Source organism: Lepidothrix coronata, unplaced genomic scaffold, assembly GCF_001604755.1.
Source record: "Lepidothrix coronata isolate B3197 unplaced genomic scaffold, Lepidothrix_coronata-1.0 Scaffold1, whole genome shotgun sequence".
Classification (NCBI taxonomy): Eukaryota; Metazoa; Chordata; class Aves; order Passeriformes; family Pipridae; genus Lepidothrix; species Lepidothrix coronata.
Genome location: NW_016690181.1, coordinates 17,432,681 through 17,456,160, shown reverse-complemented (window position 1 = coordinate 17,456,160; position 23,480 = coordinate 17,432,681). Strand labels below are relative to the sequence as shown.

The window sequence follows — 23,480 nt, the reverse complement described above, 5'->3', positions numbered from 1 at the left end:
TTAAACTAAAGATACAGAGAAAACAACTGAAGCAGTGATTCCTAAATTAGAACTGCATCATCTTATAAAAAGTCATTGTTTATGCCAATATCTCCAGGTGTCAGCTGAATTATTAATGCAAAATCAGTCTTTCACAATAGCAGCATCTGGCACATACTTTCTCTGCTTCTAAGGAGACTGAGTTTATGCAAGTGATGTCAGTGAGGAAGCTTTTCTTATTTTTCTTCTGTGTCTATTTGGTAATTTATTAAATATAATTAAAACAGGATGATTTTATAGAGCTGACTTCTCTTAAGCTCAATAAGGAGCTCTGTTACAGCACCCTGTGTAAGAGGAGGTGAGTGTGCTACTCCCATGGTAGATATATTCAGATATTCCAGTGTTTGCAGGAGTAGCCTAGTAGTGATTATTAGCACAGGATGTTTGGAGTACTATATTTCTCGTTTATACTAAGTAAATATTGATATATAATGGAATTTAGAAAAAACAGAATATTTTAGAAAACTAAGGCTGATAGAAGTTTTGGAAAACTAAAGAAGGCTGATAAATGTGCAAGATTATTAAATACATTTGGAAAATACTTCTGTGGGAGCAGTGATTTTGAAAAGAATTCTAAAATATTGGGTTTCTTTAATCATAATATTAAAAACACCTGTAGGTCTAATCAGGTTTTAAATGTTCATATATTATGGAGATTAAGCATTTTAAAAAATAATGCAGTTACCTTGTCCCTGTAGACTTATCTTTCTAGGTGGTAAGTGTTGAAATTATAAAGTGTAAAACATTGCTTGTCATTTACATGTAAAATTTGAGCATATCCCTTAAAATCAACAAATTAACTGAAATGCCACCAAAGGATTATCAGAGAAAAATCAGCTATATTTAACCTCAACCTAAGTGGCTGTTTTGCCTGCAAGTAATAAAAGTATCTCTTCTGTAGTTATTTTTAATTGCTTAAATTAACACAATTATTTTCTCCTATGTTAAATTTCTAATTTATCATGTCTGATGCTGGAGCTTCATTTTATCAGCAGCTTTTATCCCTAATAGCTTAGTTTAACTGCACTGCAGCTAAACAAATCAGCAGTAACAGTATTCACTTCACCTAACTGTGGAATCTTTCCCAATCTCCAAGTGTTCTGAAATCAGCCACAAACATTAAAACACAGACAACATCAATGACTGTATTATTAACTTTTATCAAAGAAATGTCATATCGTTGTTTTCTCTTAAAAAGTAAATTGTATTATAGTAACTTCTAATTGCTTCTAGTTCCAGAAATCTCATAAAGGAGATCACCCACAACACTTAGATCCATGGCAGGATTTTACAAGCAGCTTATTCTTGTAATTCTTGTATGTATTAAAATAATGATTGGACCATAAGTAGAAATTAAGAAAGTAGAAATTAGACCCTGTATAAATCATGTAAACTAGCAGTATATTAAAGAAAACTTCCCCTAACACAAGGAGAAAATGTGTACTGAAGTACTTGTATGTGTGTGTCCAGATGCACACACATGCAGAGCTTTTTTGGATTTCTGCCCAATAGTAATTTTTGAACAGAATCAGTGTACTTGAATTATATTTTAATTTAATATGTGGCAGAAAAAAATGTGTGTTTTTTTTATAAAGAGAACTACAATGTTGCTTAGTCTATGAAGTTGGAGCCCTGAATTTATTATAGAAAAAATTCTGCTTAACTTTGTTCTTACAAATCAGTGCAGGAATGTAGTCATTTGTATGAGAAGTGGGGATAAAATCAGTGTGGTTATATGGAACTGAGATATCTTAAAGTATTTTAGCATTTTAAATGCCTAGCCTCAAGCTAATAGTGAGATATGAGAGCATCAAATTCTCTCTCTGAAATGCTGTGGATGTGTTTTTAGGTCCTGTTGCTGTTTGGTGGACAACCTTTCCTTGCTAAACACTTCTTTTCCCTTTATTTAGCTGGTTGGTGTTTTTTCAGTTGGTATATGACGAAATCTAAACATAAGGAGCTTCAAGTAGTCTAGTACAAGTCCCATAAGTACTGAAAAAAGCCCCATTTCTCCACTGAGTAACTGATAAGTATAGACTAGATAGAAAACATGGATTGGGAAAATGAGTGATGGAAATGAAAAAATAAGGCAGGGTAAGCTTGCAGAACTAAAGGTATTTTACAGGTTTGATGTGAAGCTAAATAAAGCACAGTGGGACATATTTGAACTGTGAAATTCAAGCAGCAATTTCTTTTTCAATTGCAAGTTGTACATATTTCCACTGTACTTAGGAATTTTCAGTTAATTACCATGTTTAATTCTGAAAATAATGATCACAAGTCATAAATTTATTTGAAGAGTAATTTTTAAATTTTAAATTAACATGGAATTTCTCTGAGCAATATCTCATCAATATTTTTAGAATCGTTCATTTTATGTGGATATCAAGTATGAATAACTAGTGCTAAAAACTTTTGCCATGAATATTAAACTTCATGTGTAAAATCTTACACCAGGGTCTTCAAGATAATGTTAAAGAGGAAGCAATTGTGAAGAATCAGCTATCCCACAGTGCTGTACTCTGATGATCTTGTATAGTTTTCTTAAGTATTTGCTCTTGACTCCTGTTGGAGGCATTCACTGAATTAGATACCCAGCCTAATAAGGATAACCATTTAAGGTGTTACATACATTTCACTGTTTTAGAAGAATAATGGCAAGGCACCTGCTCAGTGTGAGAGGTTTTTCATATTGTAATATTTTGGGTCAAATTTTGAAAGGGAAGAAATATGTGTAGACTAGAAAGTACTTGAGAAATTAGCTGTTTCAGGAGTGGTAGATGGAATATCATTTGCAGCATTGTCTCTGTACGTGTCTGCTATGTGGGGTTGTGAGCAATAGCAAGAAATCCACTGCAAAACCTTCCAATTAAAGCTTCATTTCCAGCCACATCCAAGGAGTAGCATCTTTGCCTGTGAAGTTACATGGTGTCTCAAGAGTCATCACAGAAGATTTATATCCAGTTTGATTCCTTTGAAGAATCCTGGGGTTTGTACAGAGTATAATACTGCTTATTATACAGTACACTCTGTTCTGAAATGTTTCTGCGGCATGGACAATACATGAATTTATTTAGCTTTAAAATATTTTTAGACAAAATGCTTATGGATCCATTCTTTTTCAGCATTCACAGTGGAATTATTTTACTGTCATTTCACTTTATTATTTCTTACATATCTATTAGTATTATACCTCAATATACATTTTTTCCTTTTTTTTCTTTTTTTAATTTTTTTAGATTCATAACCAATACCCGACAGAGTTTGAGTTCAATCAATATTATCTGAAGTTTCTGGCTTTTCATCACATATCAAATCGATTTAAAACATTTCTTCTGGATTCAGACTATGAAAGACTAGAACATGGTATGTGTGATGTTTGTTTCTTGCATATTGCTTTTGTAGTTTTTGGTATTTTTCTCCTCTGTTTGGTTTACAAAACTTTGTCTGGTTTAAGGTGGTCCAGTAGTTTCATGGTGATGATGTAATGAATTGCATTTCAGGTATAAAAAGCAAAATGGAGGTGAAGAACATGTAGAATTTTCTGCATCAGTGATTCCTGAGCCGTGCCATTGATGGGACTAAGAGAAAGTGAAAGAAATCAGTGCCTTCCCAGAGTGGTTTTTAGCAATTTATCCACATAGTTCTGTTTCCCCTACTAAATACCTTCTTTTAACAGAAACAGAGTCCTTCAGAGTGTGCATGAAGTTTCAAGAAAGAAAAGCCTTTCCATCTGTTATCTCTCGCTTCTTTCTCTTGCATTCTCTTCAGCGTTTCTCTTTTTGTATTTTCTTTTTTACTCCATCTGTCCTGTGCAACCTTACTGGTTCCAAGGCCTTACATACCTTCTTAATAAACCTACACAACCACAGTCAAGGCTGTTCTTGGAACTTGTTCACTAAACACCTGCTCTGAATTCCTTTGCTTTGTGGGCTGGTTCTCGTGGTCAGCTGGTCAATTGTAATGCTTTTCTTAGAACCTGTTGTACCTGGGGACAGACTAGATTGGAGCAACCATTTTATTTCGACAAAAAAGTTAATTTCTATTATTTACCTTCATTTTAACAAAAGCAAGGAGTTGGAGTCAATGACCTCCTCTGGTTCCTTCCAGTATGGATTGTGGAGTTGGTGCTCTGCTGAGTCAGCAGAGCTGCAGGCAGAGAGGGACATTCAGAAACACACTCAGTAAATTTTGTAACAGGCTTATAGATATAACCATACTGAATAGTTGCAGTTGCAAATCACAGCAGTTGTTTCATCAAATACGATTTCTTGTCACATGGCCTTTAATAGTAGATTTGACTGTACCTTTACTCTCTGAAATACCTTTAGGCTGTGCTTTAGCATTTGTTATGTGGTATCATAAAGTTATCTTTTTGCTATTCTTATTTTCCCTAGGGACACTGTTTGAAGATAAAGGTGATAAACATGCCAAAAAAGGAATTTGTATTTGGGAATGTATTGAAAAGATGCACAAAAGGAGCCCTGTTTTCTTCAATTACCTCTATGCCCCTGCTGAGATGGAGGTATGATTTTTTTTTTAAGTACAAGTGTTTTATTATCCTGAGTGATTCCTTGAGTATATTTTGATATCTTAGTTGTTCTGATCTGAATTAAGCATTCTGGGGGACAAAACTGACCCTACTTGACTGACTCGTCAATGTCTCAGACTGATAATCTCAGTCATCTTAGTCATGGAAATATCATTTAGAGGGCCAAATTCTGGAACGTGCATTTATGGTGATCTAAATAAGGATCATTGTTTGATTTAATTAATTATATGAATTATTTTTAAATTGTCTTAAAGTTTACACATATTGTTAAAAAAAAATTGCATAGTCCAAACCACAGTTAAGGGGAACTGAGCTTAGAGTCATAATGGGACACTTTTCGTAACAATCTGATTGAATCACATTATCTGTATTGCTGTCTCATGTGATATTGTATGCCCACTAGATTGGACTGTGTCTTGAGTAATTACATAAAATTCATAGTACACTCACCATTGTAGAATTCTGCAATAGCCAGGTAAGAAGTCAAGATATCTCAAGAGCTGCGAGAAAAAGGTGCTGTTCTTAATGTAGTTCTGGAGACAAGGCTGATTTAAGGTGTCCTTACCATCCACTGTCCCACAGATATTCTTTCCTGTGCCACTCTCTCCTGCTTTGGCAGTGAGATTCACCCTAATAAATCATTTGTTTGTGTGTCTGTCCACCAGAAAACATAATGACAGGACATCTCCACTGCCTCTGAGGCCATGGCACCACTGATGTTTTTGTTGGTGTTCATTGGTTTTCCTTTTTCCTCCAGTTGTTCACCACATTTTATCTTAACATACTTTGCACTCAAATCTGCTATATAGACCAAACTTATTTAAAAAGAAGAAAAAATAAGATTATTTTCCTTAAGGTGTCTTGAATCTGCATCAGATCATAATTGCAGTCAACAGTGCAGCCGCTTTCAGCCCACACATGACATTTATACTCACCTAATAACGTGGTGGTGCAAGAGGGAACAGGGAGAAAACAGGATGATGTCAATCAGTAGATAGAGTGGACAGAAAGTGTTTCAGTTCTCTCTGTTTTAGAGAAACATCCGTTTTCTCTGTAGGACCATCACTGATGAGTTTGAAGCTTGGTGAGTGCTTGTTCACTGTGTGCTCTATCCATTTTGCTGTAAGCAGTCAGGAGTAGCTTTCAGTACTTTGGTAGTATTTTCTTTCTCTTTTTAATGAAGAAAACATTTTTACTCATATGAAATGGTGTCATAGTTGCAGAATTAGTCCTAATAACAGAATCAGTCATTATGACTGAGCATCAATCTTCAGACTTCAAAATTGCCCATTCACCTGAATCAGTCATTCCTTTTAAGTAAGGTGCATGCAAACTGAAATTCTTACCCTATTTTTTGACAGAAAAGAAAACCCCACGTTTTTAATACAACAATCTGTTTTAAACTGCTCTGAAAGACCCTAAGTCTCTGGCTGCCTACTTTATATACTGTGTTTTTTCCAAGTGGCACATCCACCTCCATTACACAGCCTATCTCCTTTCTCTGATGGTAGAGAGTCTTGGATTTTCTGCTGAGAAAAACTGAAGGGTGATTGCTATTGGGCTCCTGTTATGTCTTTAACAGGAGGCACAGAGACTGTGAGGGTGCTAACTACATGTGCTGAATTAGAGTTCTTGGAAGGCACCTGGTTTAATAAAGGATAAAATAGAGTGGTATATTCCCAAAGCTTGGGCATATTCCCAAACCTATTAATTTTAGGTTTTGATGTGACTGAGCCAATTAGCCAATTAGCAGATTAGCAAACTGCAGCACTACTCACCCAGTGCAATATACTGTCCAATTTAGAATAATCTAAAAAATGCATTTATGATATTCTAAGTCTGAAATTCAAAGGCTTCCTTTCTGTCATTATAATAACCCTTTGTTTCAAATAGGCACTGAAACCAAATGTAAATATGTCCAGCCTCAAAAAGTGGGATTATTATGTAGAAGAGATTTTGGCTACGGGTCCTTCTTATGATTGGACCATGGTACCTGCAAAGTGCAGTGTTTCAGAGGAAACGGACCAAACAGATGGTTCACTCTCTCAGACTAAGAGGAAAATAGTATGGCCATGTTATGATGATGTTAAAAAAATACAACCTGATGCCATCACCAGCCTTTTAAATGTAAGTACATTTGTTATACAGAACAGTAAGTTCTCTTATGTTCATGAATTTTACTTTTTATTTAAGTTGTTACCTTATAGATATGCTGTATTAAAAGGATCATGATGTCAAAACAGGTGTGTAGTAAAACTGACTGGTTGAGCTTGAGAAATTATGGTTTTTCTGGGAATTAATGAGACTTCCTGCGAAGTTTATGCTGTTCTGAATGAACACTTTTCTGGGAGTATGCTTCAGTTGTAGTTACTAACTAGTCATGGATTCATTTTTTCCCTGTCTGTTTTAAAAAATAAAATTTTAGATTGCCTTCTGTAAGAAACTGTTATTTTCTTTTGGGCAAATGTTGAATCTTGCTTTCTTGACCTCTCTAGGTGTGTGGTAAAATAACAGAGACACGGATTTCCAGACCGATCAGAATGGAATCTGACACTTGTTGATTTTTAAGCAAGTGGGAGGCAGATACACAAATATAAACTGAACAACTTGGCCCAAATTTCTCAGAAAATATTTCCATGATTGTTCTTATTTTATTCATGTTTACTAGAACCAAACTGGTAAATTTAGATTCTTCAAAATATTTTGGTTCTTGAAATAGATGCTTGATTTTGTCTTTTTTTTGTTTGGGCTCATTTAGGCTGCTTAGGTTTTGTCCTTTCTTCATCAGCAGATGAAAAATGATCCCACTATCATGATAGTTGATGTAGTTATTTAGAGTGATTTAACATCTGTCTTCTCTTAAAGGTTTGTTCCTTGATTATAATTAATTAACAGTCCTAACATTTGGTTATCATCTTAATTGATGGTGCAGGAAAATGACAAGGGGATTATTCACTTCCTGGAGCCATTGTTTCAAGCCACATATATGTCCAGATACACATCAGCATGCAGCTTTTTATTCTGAAAACTCTTTGAAGACTTTACCTTGTATTAAACCTGGGTTTAAGGAGCCTGATATTGCAATGCTTGGAAAATTGGGATATGCTGTTGGACCCCGAATTCCCCTGAATCGATGATTTTTAGCAAAGTCTTAATGCAGGAGGTTTCTGAATGGATGTGAGTCCTTGAGGATAGACTTGCTTTTAAAAGAAAGTTAGCTTTATTCTGGCACATTCCTCAAATTTCCTTTGGTCTATTCCTTCCAATCCTAATCGATCAAACACAGGCACAATGCCCAATTAAAAAAAAAATAATCTCTTGTAAAACTCCCTTTGACTTCTTAGCACTTGTAACTTCACAAATACAAAGAAAGAACAGTCTTTCAGCAGGGGTCATGTCAGGGATTGTTCAGCATAGTACAGAGAACTTTCCTATCAGGTAACTGGAGGCCACAAGTACATCAGGAATACAGCAACAATGTTCTTCTGCATTTCTTCCTGGGGTAGATGCCAAACTATCCATACACACAACTGTGAGAAACTGCTATATAACAGGGAAATTAGCCATATTATATTCTAAAGATATGTGGGTCAGGTTTTATAGAGTTTAAATGTTATTTGTGAATTAGATTATAGTAATAAAAGATAGCGATGGAAAGAACATTTGGAAAACTCTGAAGAGGTCGTATAAAGGTTACAAAAATATTCTTATAAGTTTAAAAAGCAAAGAGAACTTTCTTTTAAAACAAGTTGTTAATTTAGTGCTATTGCTGATGCGAGAGAAAGACCTCTCTTTAATCATAAATCCACTGAGAATGTGTTGGTATCCAAAAAATGTTTGAACTCAGACCATATTTAGCATCGTAAATTGCTGGGGAAGATTGATTCTCTCTTAGTTTATAATGATAAGCCCAAATTTGTTTGTTCTAAAGATGTTTTTCAATCAAAAACTAGACAGTGCTCTTCAGGATGTAAAGCTGAAACAGAGAAGTTATTGAGTGCTTAATTCAGAATTTTCATGGTGCAAGGTGATGCTCTTCTGTTAAGAGTGGATCAGATTCCAGTAGTTTTAAGAATTATGAGAGATGAACCTGTGTATCAGTTACATCACTGAACATTAAATGGTGATTGCTTCGAGCAGGGCTGGCAGAGATGCCACTTCAGGGTGCCAGTCCTGAAATTAGCTGTGCTGCAAATATACACTAAAGAAATAAAGCTGCATAAGGGGTCAATGAATAACCAGCAGAACAATAAAAATGGCACTTCTGATTGTGCGCTGTTTTATGACTTCCAGTTATGTGCCAAAAAAGCTGATATGTCCTACAAGACCATGAACCAAAAAGTTTATTCCAAATATTGAACAACTGGCCATGTGCAACTTGTTGCACTCACAAGTCCGAACACTTGACAGAGGCAGCATCTGGATCACGAGATACACATTCAACATCTCCCTATTTGTGGTCTCAGAAGCCTTTTAGCCCAGGAGTTGAAGAGACAATACTGACAAGGAAGGACTTCCAAAATACAATTCTCTGTCGCACTCAGGACAGTTCACTGTGTAGGACTTTGTCCAGATTGATTTGTGTGTGCACAAACACGCTGTGGATACAAAGAAGGTGATCACTCTCCATAGTTCTGGAGCTTCTGCAGAGTCAGCTGCTGTCTCTACCATTCAAATATTACAAAGAGGTTACTTAGCAGATCTCTTGAAAGGCACAGTAATGCTAATTGCTTGTAGTTGCTATTACAATTGTATTTGTTGTAACCTTTCTTTATGCTTCTGTAAACCTGCAACAGAAGAGGAACCAGGGAGATAAATTTAAGGATTTTTTTTTCTTTTAAGGAAATGCATCTATTCATAGTCCATTCCACACATGGAAGAAAAAAAATCTAGCTTTTTCAGTAAAATTTAAAACTGAAAGGGCAAGAGTAGATCTTAGTGATTTATTGACATGTGTGTTTTTTTACATGGGGTTTATTGAAGGAGAATTTATTCCTAACTTTTCAAGTTATATATAGGAGATTGTTGAAAGTTTTTCATTTTAAGTTCTGGAAGCACTACTCACTGTGGAGCCAAAAAAGATGGAATGTGACCCAGTTGCTAAGTAACAAGTTTCAGTTACTTCCAGATTCTGCAGAGAAAGACTCCTGCTCAGAAGTCAAGACTAGGGCAGAAGGAGAATGATCAGATTAAAACCTGACTAACTTTTAGCAATAAAGAGCTTGTATCCTTTTGCAGCAATTTGGGAAGCCTTTGAACATAAGAAGTCTGTGGTAAATTGATTCTGTTTTATGTCTCCCATCCAGAACCATTTTACATTCAGCACTTTGAAAGAGAAACAAGTAATCTAGAAAAAGCTTTAGTCTGGCTTCTGTTCATCATTCCTTATTTTTGTATCTACCTGTGAAGATACTCCAAACAAAACTATTCTGGTTTTATTTTTTAACAGGAAGAGAGCCTTTGTGGCTTGTGTGGCTTTTAACTACCAGAATTTAAAACTTCTGGTTTGATTCTTGCTGTTAAACCACATTTCTTATATTTAATTTCACTTCAGAGTTTTCTAATTTACCTTCAGCAAGGAAGAGTTTGGCTTTTTTATTTTCACTTATGAGTTCAAAATCTAGTTTGGAAGTTAATTTCATGGTCAAAATGTTTTCTTACTTTAAAAATATAATAATTTTCTGTCTTTCAATCAATAGCAATTTCCTAAAGAATTTTTTGATCAAAAAGACAATAGGACTTGGAGAATATTATGAAATCTACTTTAATTATTAGGTAGAGACTTACTACCTAATGAGTAAAGACTTACTTTCTCTACTTTGAAAATAAATGTCTTGGGGTTTAGTTGACTTCTGTATAGTATGGGAAGTCTCTGCCCTATGGCAATTTTTCATTCCATTATCAATTCTTAATTGAATTTGCAAAATTGAATTTTTAATTTTATTTTATTAATAATCAGATTTTCATAACAATACAGTTGTTGAAAGTAAAAATGCAGAAAGGAAGCATGGCAAAGAATATGGACCACACATCAAAGTCATGACAAATGTATCAATGAGTGTTCACAAGTAAACATAAACTAATAAAATTGCCTCTTTTTACTTAACTTTGCGCTATCTCATTAGCAGGAAATAACCCTAACTAGAGGTTATCAACATAGGTCATATTCCCAAGGCCCACAACAAGAACATGTTGTTACAGTTTGGCATCCAAATTGAATAAATCTTTCTGTTTCATTTCCTTCTTTTATTACAGCTTTGTATCACATTTTATAAACCAGGGTAAATGTTAACATTGGCAATGTGCAGTGTTGGCGTCAGGGCGCAGAATTTGTTCTTTGTAAATATTTTCATAAAATACAGCCTGTCCTTATCATTGTTGTGTTTCTGTTGGGACAACTGGTGTTTAATTTTGTGTGTTCAGGAGAACTAGTGGAGAACTGAAAGCATAGTGGCTCCCCCAACCTGGGATATCCAGGAAGAACGATGTGGCTGATGCTGTACTTGGTTGCCTTTGACTCCTGAGTCCGGTGGATTTCATTTTATAGCTCATTTGACAGAGGTTTTTGAGCTTTATTGGACAACATGGCCTGAAGGGTCACTGTGTAAAAACATTGGCTAGGAGATGGTTGTATAAAGATGGTTGTATAAAAATGATTGCCAGGAAGTGATCAGTTAGAAATGTTTATCCTTAAGAAAACCCTTGTTGTTTGTTTCAGGAAATCGAAAGGTTGGAAAGTAAATTAAATCAGAGCCCAGAAAGGTGGCAGCTCTTGTGGGAAAGGGTCAAAATGAATCTGAATGATGACACCAGACAAGACAATGTAAGTAGTAAAAGAGCTCGTCCAGTGGAATAATTCCGTTCCTGCTGTATAGGCTACCTGGGGCACTGACAAAATCGCTGTCTTTCTTGGAGTAAAATACTGCTTTTGAAAAATTGAATATGTTGTTCTAACCCATGATAATGGCTTTGTATTTCTTCGTGTAGAAAAATATATTTATACTTGTGCTATTTATCTAATTGCTTTTCCAGAGTAGATGAAGGCATATGGAAAACGAGCATGAGTATTTTACTAATACACAAATATATGATTTTATCTATTTAAAAGATTTTTTAAGTACAGAAAAAGCTCATTTACTGAAAGTAGCCAAAAGGACATCACAGAGTTTCAGAGATAAGTAAAGATATTCCCATGAGTAAATGGAATTATCAGTTTCTAAATAAAGGTAGGAAGTGTTCATGCTTGTGTTTCCAGTTCTTGGCTGTGGTAAAAAGAATAGCTGACAATATAGATATTTCCTAAGTCAAAGGCTACCTCTTTGCTATCTGTGTGCACTAGGAGTAATGTTAGATTTTTTTTTTTTATGAGCTTTCCCTATGAATTTGTCACAGTAATTACCAGCTCAAGACTGTACCCCAACTCTTCAGCTTCCTGTCCTTTTTCAGATTTACCCCACTCCGTGCAGTGGTTAGTCCACAGCACTGCTTTGTTATCTGTCCTTTGCTGTCAGGAAAGCAATATGCTTTATGTCTGTCAGTCATTCACATTCACTTCATATCCTGGACAAATTCAAGATGAAAAAAGTTTCATCCTAGCAAAGCAGAGTTGGAAGCAGAAAATAAAATGCAAGTATAAATATATCTGATGTCAGTCTCCTGTCCTAGCTGTTATTTACGGATGCTCAGATACATACAGCAGCTAAGGCTGAACTCCAAAGAACTCTATCTCTAGAATGCTGTCATTTAGATTAAGACCAAATTCAGGGTCCCTCTTTTGCCAGGTTACTGAGATTCTAGTAAAATGGTATGAATCTATAAAGCAGCCCTTGGAAACTGCAGTCTTTTTCTTCCCTCCCTTCCTTCGCCATGAAATTAGGTAAATTTATTGTATCCAAATATCTGATTAGTTCTAGGTGCTTCTGAGAAAGCAAGGGAAATATTGTTCAACGTTCCATCACCAGAATACATGAGGCTTTTCTGAAAGACTAATTTCTCACACCTTGTGAACCCTTCTGCTTAAGAAAAGCATGGAATTGCCATCCCTCTGGCTTCTTCTCTGAGGCAGCACTGACTTGTATTAAGATTTTTTGTTTTTGGCCTCATGATAATTCACAACTTACATGTTGCACCACGTATTGTCAGTATAATGTTGAGACAGTCTCTCAATGCAAGACACACTGCATTACTTTTTTTCTTTTATTTTCATCTGTTTTAGCTCCGGAAACATCCTTCTGGCTCCTCAGGGATGATGTCAGCTAATCTACATTCCTATCAAAAGAGATCTTTGTTGGAAATACCTGACAGTGGGCTGGGTGAGGAGCAGAGTGCAAGCATCTCTCCCTCTAATGGAGTAGACAGAAGAACAACAACGCTGTACAATCATTTCACATCAAAGAATGATGAAAATAGGTGAACCAAATAATCATAGAATAATTATGAATATTTTATTAGATTGGTAAAATCTCCGCCTTAGGAAAAAATTAAATTTTTATAGGCATAGAGTGCTTTGTGACTACCTTATTCCTTCTTTGTGGTTTTGATTACATTAGTTGTCTTGATTGGTGGGCTTCTATCTTTTAGCATCATCTTTCCATCTTCCCTTTTATTAAGTGCACAAGCAAATAGCTGTACATTTAATGCATGCAAAGTACTGAAGCAGTATTTATCACAGTTACCAATAGCTAAACTACAGGTTTAAAACTGATTAGTTTTGCTGCAGTAAAAGAGGTGTTGGAATATGTATGTAGCCACTTTGGGGCCTTTGTATATCAGCATATTCATATTATGGAATCACTCTTATTTTCTGTACCTTTCAGGTCTTTTGAAGGTACGCTGTACAAAAGAGGGGCTTTGCTAAAAGGTTGGAAACCTCGCTGGTTTGTGCTGGATGTGACAAAACACCAGGTAAAAACCTGTTCAGATAATGGACTTCTTTTATTATTAGTTTGCTCCTTTTTTATTTACTGGGTTTGTATGGATTGATTTTACAAACAATACTAATAATGATTATTTTCAGATGTGATTTGTGTTACATCATTCTAGACCTATCTATGTTTGAGTATCTTGTAGCTGATACAGCACTCTACATGGACAGAGGGGGTTTAATATTTTGCTTTTTTTGAAAGAGTGATAACTATTTAGCATATAATCATTAAAAGACTTTTTGGACTGGAAGTCATGCATTTTTGTTTAGGCCCAAACATTTTTTGCCTACTTCACAGCTAAGGGGAAAAAAAGCCATGCAGTGCCTGAGGACATTTTCTGGGATTTGTGGTATACAAGCACTACAAGCAATTTTTTTAAGCACTGCTAACTCTAGAATATAATTAAGCAATTAAGTGGTGAACATAGTTTGCCCTTTAACATGACCTCTTTATTTTCCAGAAGAACTGAAAACTCTTTATTTGAACTAGAGGGAAAAACTTAGAAGGTATCTCCTGGAGTGCAGTTGGGCTGCTGAGAGCTAATATCATAACTGAGCAAGTTTAATTCAGGCATTTATGTTGAATCTGCAGTAGTTATTGTACGCTCAGTGTGTATTTTATAGCCTCTTTGCTCCTCAAGCACTTTAACATGAGCATTTTTCTTTGCAAATAAAAGGGCATTATCTGCTCTGGAAAACCATAATCTGAATTACTTTAGCAGAAAAATCCATTTACCTCACTTGACTTTTTAGTGGCTCTCTGTAGCCTGTATTTGAGAAACCTGACCTGGAATCTCCGTGTGAATGTCTAGTGTGGAGAGCAGGAACACAGATATCTCTGAAATGAGTTTGCATTTTGTGAATTGCTTAAAATGGGTTAAAATTTCATCTCAAATCTTTATTTCTAAAAATCCTGAAATGCCAAGTTCCTGATTGCACAATCATTTCAGGTGCCATACGTAGGAGTACTTTAGATTAGTCATAGTCACATAAATGTAGTAGCAAAATTATTCATATATATTGCACCTAATCATTGTTACAGCAAAGAGCACCAAAACCAGAAAAGATCTGTTGGTCTAAGCTTTTTATCCAATTTACAATGTATGCCAGAATTCTGCAGTAGAAATTTTTGGCCTTGGGTGCTTCAAATAATGGTGGGTCATGAGGCAGTAATCTTCACTGAGCCAAATATTCCACACAATAGGGGTTGTAACCTTTGAGACTCATGTCATGCTTTTGTTTAAAAATATTAATTTATTGTAGTCAATACACTTAAAAATATGTAATATAGATAAAGACAGTCATCTTTTGAAATGCTGATTGAGAATTTTTAGATTAGTGTGGTAAAATATCAGCAAAAAGTGCTGATTGTAATTATTCCTCCTGATACACAGGAGAGAAGGTTCATTTTGCAGGAGAAAAAAATACTTTCATTTTTTTTATGACCAAATATCCTTCTGAGTATCATAAACGTACGAGTAATACAGGTCAATCTTAGTTGGAATTCTGTTGTTTGACCTTTGCTGTGAAGATTTGTGTTACTGTTTTGCATTGGTTTTTGGGAATTTATTGGGGTTTTGTCAGGTTTTTGGTTTGGGGATTTTTTGGAACTGGTTTGCATGTTGAAACTCAGTTTACAGAGTGAATAATATTCATATCAAAGTATCTTTGCAAGGAAAAAAAAGAAAAAGCAGACTTCGTTCAATCACTATGTGCAGTGTAGGAAAATGTGAGTTTTCTATGTAGTTTATAATTACATAAAATTACACTTGAATTTTTGCTGATCATTTTAAATTCTTGAAATACAGAGGGAAAGTGTTCTGTTAATGCCTTGGTGAAGTAAAGCTATTGAGTTAGTTTGAATGTAATGAACAGTGAAGAGCTGGTTCTGTTACAAAAACTAAGAAGGAATGCTGAATCCTACAGACCAGGTTCTACTTTCATGCTTCACATGTCCTGTGCCCAAAAGCAATCCATGACTTTTGCTTGTCTGCCATGAAACCCTGGTGACAAAATACTTTTACCCCCATCTGCTCAGGTCCTAATAGTGTTTGTGGCTTCCACCCTTACCACTCCATGCCCCAGGCTATAGCCAGGAAAAGGGAAGAAAAGTGAAAGGTCCATCTAAATAACACATTTGGATTTCTTTATCTCTTGTGTTCCAGCTGCGATACTATGACTCTGGTGAGGATACAAGCTGTAAGGGACACATAGACCTTGCAGAAGTAGAAACTGTGATTCCTGCTTCTCCAACAATTGGAGCCCCGAAACATGCAAGTGAAAAAGCATTTTTTGATGTAAGTACCTCTGGTCTTTACTTGATCTTTATGTGAAACTTTCTTCCTTTGGTGTGTTTAACCTACTACTTTCAGCCCTTTTGAAAGGTGTGAGCTGGGAAGGAGCTGTCATACCATCTCAAGACAAGGTTTTACCTAGCTAGCATCACTCTCAACAGCAACAGTTCAAAAATGTGACATTCACACCCAATTAGCACATTGATTATTACAGTTCAGAGTTTGCCAGTTTCCTTTTCTGTGTTGACTTGTCTGTCTTTGTGTTCTTGTTTTTCCTTTGCAGTTGAAGACAAATAAACGTGTGTATAATTTTTGTGCCCAAGATGCACAGAGTGCTCAACAATGGATGGATAGGATCCAGAGTTGCATTTCAGATGCTTAGAAAGGAAAAGCATTCCATGATAAAGTCACGTTTAAAGCACCTCTTCCTGGAAGAAGCTAAGTTCTGGAATGTTACTGACAGACAACCCGCCTTCCTTACATTTCAGCCATTAAATTTCAAAATATGTTAAAGTTCCTTTTCTGTTTAATGATTATAACCACTGTAACTGCTATTTTTTTTTCTGCAGGGAGGACTTGGAAAAATAATAATCCATTTATCCTGGATTTCCTCTTTCTTCAGTACAATTCCTAGCTATAAAAATGGGCTGTACTTGCACTATCATCTAATCCCCGTTTTCTCATTTCAGAACTATTCTATTAGGAAACCTGTCTAAAGGAATTTGTAGAAATTTTCCCTCCAAGAAGTGTATTTTTACTTTATTTAGATTTTTAAGCAGAATGTTCTTATTTCCAAGCTAGTCGCGAGTAAGAGGGAACATGTCTGCAATTCCTCAAAACAAATAAATAAATAAAGCTTGTGAGTCCAGTGACATACATATCAAGTTGCCAATGTTTATAGAAGTTGATATTTTTTAAAGACCAAAAAGTGACTTTCAAGTGTCTTCTCAGTGTGCAGGTCATTCTCTAATTTTGTGCTCTGCTGAGTGCTTCTGCAATGTCGTTATGGAATTTCAAATTCTAGGGATTATCTGAAGACCATAGCACTTTTATTTTGGATCCTGTTTGCAATTACAATGGGATAAATGAAAGAAAACTGGCCGACACTATCCAGGAGAAATGGAAAACAACAAACTAGGAATTCAGTAGAAGAAAGATCTCTTATGTGTGAGTTGTATATGTTAATTTATATGCTGTTCTGCTCACTGTAAAATAAAAAATAACGAACATGATAATGCACTAAACAATGAAGCAAGCACTTGCACTGAAATCTTTAAAATGCAGACATTTTGCAGGACAGAGGTAAGTTATTTGTAGCAGAACAATACTAGCTAGTTAACAACATTTACAGATATTAAATATGTACATAATCCAGTTTGATGTGTTGTGATTTGATACTTTTTAAACATTTTTTTGCACATTAATTGGAAGACTGTTTATAGATTTTTACTTTTGATGAAATTGTGTTTGTTCTGCTTAAAATCCTGGCAAAACATTTTTAATAGCCCCAAATTAGTAGAAATTTTACAGTCTACAAATAGTGAGAACATTGAGTAGAATATGTAGGTAATAAAGCCATTGTTTTTACTTTGAAATGTTAATATGTTAAATAGCACACTAATATTACAAAAGGTCTGTATATATGATTCACTATTTTCTCATTTTTCCAGACGTTCTGCTTGTAATTTAATGTCAGCCTAACCAAACTGACTATACTTACAAGATTTTTCAGTTATTAAATTTTGTGGGTTTTTTTATAACTAATGTATTTTGTCAGAAAGGAACCTAGATTTCTCACCACACACAATAGGAAATGCAGCTGTTTTTAATGCCTTTGCAATTTCAAAACAAAAATATGAAGGATTTTTCTAGCATTTTTCAATTGACAAATTTCCACCTGTGACAATGGTGTTTGCACATTTGTATTTTTCTTTGTATATGAAGTACTTTTATATGTACTTTGTAAAATACTGATCGTGTTCTTAGGTTATATGAAAATATACATACCACTGCTTATTTTGTAACTAGTTAATTTTATCTCTTGTATGTTATGTGATATATGTATGCTAACCATCTTGTAATAAATACACTTCTTAAGGAAGAGTAAAACCTTTCCTTTTACTGTAAAAGAGAAAAAAGCAAAACCCACGTGTTGAAATATTCCATGGGCACAAGACAAATCCTTATTTACTCTGTATTGAGAATAGTGGGTGTATTAAAAACTGTGTGGTCTTTTGTATACTTGTAAATATTCTTACATCAAAGTTGCACTTGAGCATCCTTAACTCAAACACTTGTCAACAGTAACACTAAAGAAATCAGAATTTAAAGCAAAATTATCATTCTAACAAGTCTCAGTGTATAGCCTTTACTAAAAGGCTAAAAAATACATATAGTGTTTGTACTAAGTCATTGAAAAATGACGTTAAATAGATTTTTAAAAGAAGATTCTCTGTTGTGTTGCAACATAAGTCAACTGCATACTTTCACCCTGAAACGTCTCTCACTCATATCACTTTATGCAACAATGATCTAGTTCGTAAGAAATAAAATCTAAAAAAATGGCAAGGTCTTGCTTGAGAATGTGCATCTAAATTGAGTAACTGAGTGCAGTGTGGGGTAGCAGAGGTAAAACGGAAAGGGAACGTGTGACGGAGGTAGGGGACCTGTGACAATTCTGGGATGCTGTGGTGCTTAGATGATACGGTTTGCATATTGAGCTTGGCATGGATGCTAATGTTGCCTTAAATGTTGATCTCAATTTTTAGTGTCTGTATTGATGGAAAATGGACTTGAGCAACTTAACTTAAAAATATCCAAATAAAAGCTGAAATGAGATAAATTATATTTGTGGTGTTTGTATGAGGAATACGCGAGGGAATAGTAGAAATAGGCTCTCGGTGTGAAGACGCAAGGTTTGCAGTGTCCCCGAGGGTCTCTTCTTTGCAAAATGAAGATTCAAACAAAGACTTAAGAAAAAATGTGGGGAAGTTTTCATAGCGTGAGCTGCAAAGTTTCCCTGTGTGTTTAAGTTGTGGCAACAGCAGTAGAGCATTAGAAACTGAGAATTTCTTTGGGAAAAATTCTGTGTACAAAGGGATTCATCTTCATATTCTGTGAAAAATTTTCCAGAAAAAGGAACCCATCCAGGAGTTGGGGATGAGGCAAACGTGCTTCCTCTGGTGTGTCATATCACTATTCTTGTGCTGTGTGTCGTAACATTCCTGCTATAGGAAAGAGAATTACAATAGGCCTTACGTAAGAGAAGATTGTTTGCCCTTCTGTGCTCAGTAATAAAACATCCACATAGTAGGCAATGGAATGAACTGAGTTTAAGCTTTGAAGAGTTGTTACTGGGATATTGTGTTAGTGATTTCTTTTTCCTATCTAAAAAACAAGTGTTTTCTATAAAAATTCTTACTTTTCATGGAACCTTAGAATTAGTACACTAAAAAATAAAATACTTAGCATGCCACAAGTGTGGGTCAGTGGTTATGTAATGATACACAAACAGCTAACAGACCCAAGAACAAATGTTCAGAATTTTGTATCACATCCCACACACGTTATTTGTATCTGATATTTTGTGAATTTCAGACATAACAAAAATGTGGCGATCTTGTCCAAATACTGTCATTTTGCCTTTTCATCCTGTGATATTCTTGGAGTATGTGTAAGTGGCTGCACCGCATTTCTCATTTTTCATATTTGTGATCATCCAAATATTTTGTCTGTTCATGATTATCCTGTGGTTGCTTTGGGGAGTCAGAAAACTGAAATTAATCTATCCATTCCCCAGTTATGCTAAAGTTCATGCTGAGTATCACTGTCACCCCTACTTTCTGGGGTATTGTCTGCACTTGATCAGTTGCTTCCCAGATTGTGCCTACTGGGCAAGCCAAGGGCAGTGTCAGCATCCACACTCTCATTTGGGAAATTTTCGTCTTTGAGTTTTTTCACATACAACTTTTTCTTAATTGACTGTCAAATGAAGATGCTGCATTGTTTCCTCTCTTCATTTACTAGTCCAACCAGCCTCTCAAAGGAGTGGATTACTAATACAAATGCTGCTGATGAGAATTGGTTTTATGTTTCTTTTTCCATAATACGAAATCTTCAAATTAATTAAATGTAATCAGTGAAAGCTACCATCTTTATACACAATCATATTACAATAATTAAATAACTCCTCTTCTTACTACTGACAGTTATGGAAGCTTCTCCTCCATCCAAAAGCTGCCTTTGGGAGCCAAAGGGACTAACACTGATGTTCTTTCCAGTTTAGCAAACACATGTGAAATAACACGGCTCTTAATGACTTGAGATTGTCGTAGTGCTCATCTGAATCACTCCTGAGAAGAAAAACAGTCTGTCTTAAACTGAGATACTTGATTTCTTACGTAGACTCCATATGTTGCTTCTTAGAAAGTTCCCAAAACCCCATCTTGGAACAAAAGGTAAAAGCCGTTTTAAAGGCAGACCCTCCAACATATTTTTTTGGTTTATACCTTAATCTCTATGCAGACCCTGCAAACCAGGAGATGTATGTACTAGTGGCAGCTGAATTATAATTCCAGATTGTTAGTCATATCTAGCCAAAATGCTCTCTTACTTATCTTTATTTGTGGTGGTCTAATCAGCTCTAATCTGATCTCTGGTTCTCTCAGATATTGCTTGTTGTCACCATCAGTGGGAAATGGCGTTTTGTCCAGTTGAAGGTTGCAGCATATAGTTCAATATTCTTGCTTTCTCTTCAAATTTTGGTTAGATGTCAGAAATGTTGCTTGATTTTGGCATGGTTTTTTTAAGTATCTTCTAGGGGACTCATGGAGAGCCTTTATTTTTATCTCTAAAATAGGCAATGGTAGAAGATGGAAATAGTTAGGCTAAAAGGAGCACAATACTATGCTGAAAGGAGATACAAAGGTAGCAGTTGTTTCAGGTATTAAGTAGTACTCCTTCCTTACCCTCTTAATCACCTAGAAGAACCTGAGGCATGGTCTTGATTTACTTGATTTACTTGAAGATTTATTTATTGATGATTATTTATCAGAGTATATTGACCAAATATCAATGGATACCTTGTTGTTTAATGAATTTCTCTCACTGTTCAATTCAATGAGGATTCTTGTATTTCAAGCCTGTCACCAAACAGGACCTCAAAAACTTGGTAGTGTCCATTTGTGTTAAAAATCTCAATTAATTGTCCAAGTTTTATACTAGGTACAACATCCCTGTTTAATGATGGACAGATGAGACTGCTTTGAATTTAGTTCAAAATGATAACTTTATAAAGTTGTGTATAGTTATGAATGAAGCTCAGTATAAGTTACAGTACAGGTAAAATCACTCTCAAGTTTAAATACTTGCATGCACAGGTTTTGCATATGTTGCATTGGTTTTGTGCCATCACAATAGTTAAAACTGACTTTTATTTTTTCTGTGCTCACATTGTCCCTCACGTTAAATATTTTGATGGAGTAGTTGAAGCAATTGCTTACACTAACTAATCAAAAATGCTTATATTGTATAGTATCTTTGTAGCATTTCATCCAGGCAAATGATTTAGAATTGGAACTTTGAAAAAAACACTGGAGAGTTAGTGCTGGAATTACCATTGAACTTTGGTGAAGTTGGGCAGCCTGTTTCTCTGAGATGCCTCTAAGGTATTTTTCTTTATTATATTTTTTTGAAACTTTTGAAGAACTTTCATTTTCAGTGCCTTCTGAATTTGTGCAATTCCTGTATTTTCTTTAAAGTGAAATGAAACGAAGTTCAAGTATCTCTTCTACTTTTTTTACTTTGCTCATAACAACTAGTTTTCTTCATCTTTAGAACTGTTTTCTGACTAAAAACCAGTCAAAATTTAAGTCAAAATTAACTTGGTTTCTTCCACTTCAGGCTCTTGACTAAAAGAAAAGCTTGCAGTAAGTCTTTTTTTCTGGTATGAGTATGCAGCAATGCCTAAAAACCTGGAAAATATCCCATCGAGTGATAATGAACCAGAGCCAGGAATAAATTGAGGAGTTGGTTTTGGTATGTAGAATCGTGTCGTTGACCACTCTGTGTATGATGTATGTTAGCAGTGTCAGGACAGGCTATAGGTCTTGTGACAACCTCAGAAAGTATCATGCTGTTGCTATGGCATCTGTTTTTAACCCTGAAGTATCTAAGTTTTGTGTGCTCCCTGCATTTATCGGCTTCTGAGGCTTTGTCTCTTTAGTGACACAAATTTCAGGAGAGAAAATAATTTTTCAGCTAAACTCATTTTTATCAATTATTATTTCAGTTGTTAAAACCACACAGCTGACCACACAGTGACAGGTTTCTCAGCCTAAGAACAAAAAACAAACCTGTAGCTATTTCCTATGGTACTGAATGTGTTTTAGTTCAAAGACTACTGCACACAGATTTTTGTCATGCAAGCAGATTTTCCATTTTTGCTGTCAGTAGGGTCATGTATACCTTAGCAACATGCTAAGGACTACCACTAAATTTTTTAGCTGTTTTCTGAAAGGCCTCAATTTAAAAATATTTCTCCCCTGTTCTAGGTCACCTCATGCATATTGCCTTTATGGTGTTCATGGAAACACAATTCTGTGAAACTTTCCTGCTTTTTGTTTTCTCAGACCTGCTCACCATTCCGCAGTGAAACACGGCGTGTTTACGTTGTTTTAAATTAAATTCATATAATACTTGAGATAAGGACAGCTTTCCTTATTTGATGACGTCTCTCAAGACAACTTGATAACTTTATTTGAAAAATGAGTATGTACATCCAAAAGAGGCAGAGATCCTTTCGTTTATCTTGACATTCCTGTCCAGTGATTTCTGTTAGTTTTCATTATCAGTCTGAGTTACGTGAAAGTGTGGTGAGGCCTCCAGTGACACCTGAAATTACAAGTGATTATATTAGTGCTCTCACTGGTTTTTATTAGAAGTTAACATTTTAGATTAACCTTTGTATATATTTTGTTCTCACCAAGCCAGGATGAACAGAGATTAGGAAGACTATGGATGTCAAAAAGTAGAGAAAGTGAGGGGAAAAGCAGGCCCCGGCTGGTAGTTGGTGCCTGACATAGCAATGAGTTGGTGCCAGTGTAAAGCAGAGATCAAAACAGCAAATGTAAACAGCTGTAAGTGCATATCCATTAGACAGAGGATCAGAAAATTAGAAAGGAAAAAGGTATCTGTGACAGAGTGGAGTGTTGGAAAGCTCACAGTGCAAATGGGAAGAATTGCAGGTAAGCAGGCCCTGGAAGTGGATTCCATACACCCACATCTCCAGTACCAAAGGAAGACTTCCCATCTCCTTTACTTTCCTCTGAGCAGTTGCATTATCTGTTCACCAAAATCTCCCTCCATACTTGTCTCACTCCCTGTTTTGTGGGTTTGACCTTTACTTGTCTGATTGTGTCTAAATTTAGATGAGAAATTTTTGAGAAGCAAAGATGATCCATGTTAGCTTGTTCCCTGGAGATGCCTAGAATACTTGCAGGTGCTGTGATATACTTAAAGCCAAAAGGAAAAAAGTCTTTGTTTTTCCAAGTGCTCTGAAATTAGTGGCTAATTCAAGTTGTACATCTACATTTTGCAATTTTGGGGAGCAGGGAAAACAGGGTTGGTGATTGAGTGTGGTGTGTCATAAGGGATAAGGGGCCAGTTCATAAAA

At 35.5% G+C, this 23,480-nt stretch overlaps 1 protein-coding gene across 1 annotated transcript in view; it reads left to right on the top strand.

Annotated features, from left to right (window-relative positions):
- SBF2 (SET binding factor 2) overlaps positions 1 to 18,653 on the top strand; it is a gene marked incomplete at its 5' end in the record, with an annotated part of 56,840 nt that extends 38,187 nt beyond the window's left edge. The window contains 8 exons of the mRNA XM_017806677.1: positions 3,279 to 3,405; positions 4,437 to 4,564; positions 6,485 to 6,718; positions 11,310 to 11,414; positions 12,807 to 13,000; positions 13,408 to 13,495; positions 15,680 to 15,811; positions 16,092 to 18,653. Coding sequence (XP_017662166.1) covers positions 3,279 to 3,405; positions 4,437 to 4,564; positions 6,485 to 6,718; positions 11,310 to 11,414; positions 12,807 to 13,000; positions 13,408 to 13,495; positions 15,680 to 15,811; positions 16,092 to 16,190 — 1,107 coding nt within the window. The remainder of the gene's footprint in view (positions 1 to 3,278; positions 3,406 to 4,436; positions 4,565 to 6,484; positions 6,719 to 11,309; positions 11,415 to 12,806; positions 13,001 to 13,407; positions 13,496 to 15,679; positions 15,812 to 16,091) is intronic.
- Between the last annotated feature and the right edge of the window lie 4,827 nt (positions 18,654 to 23,480).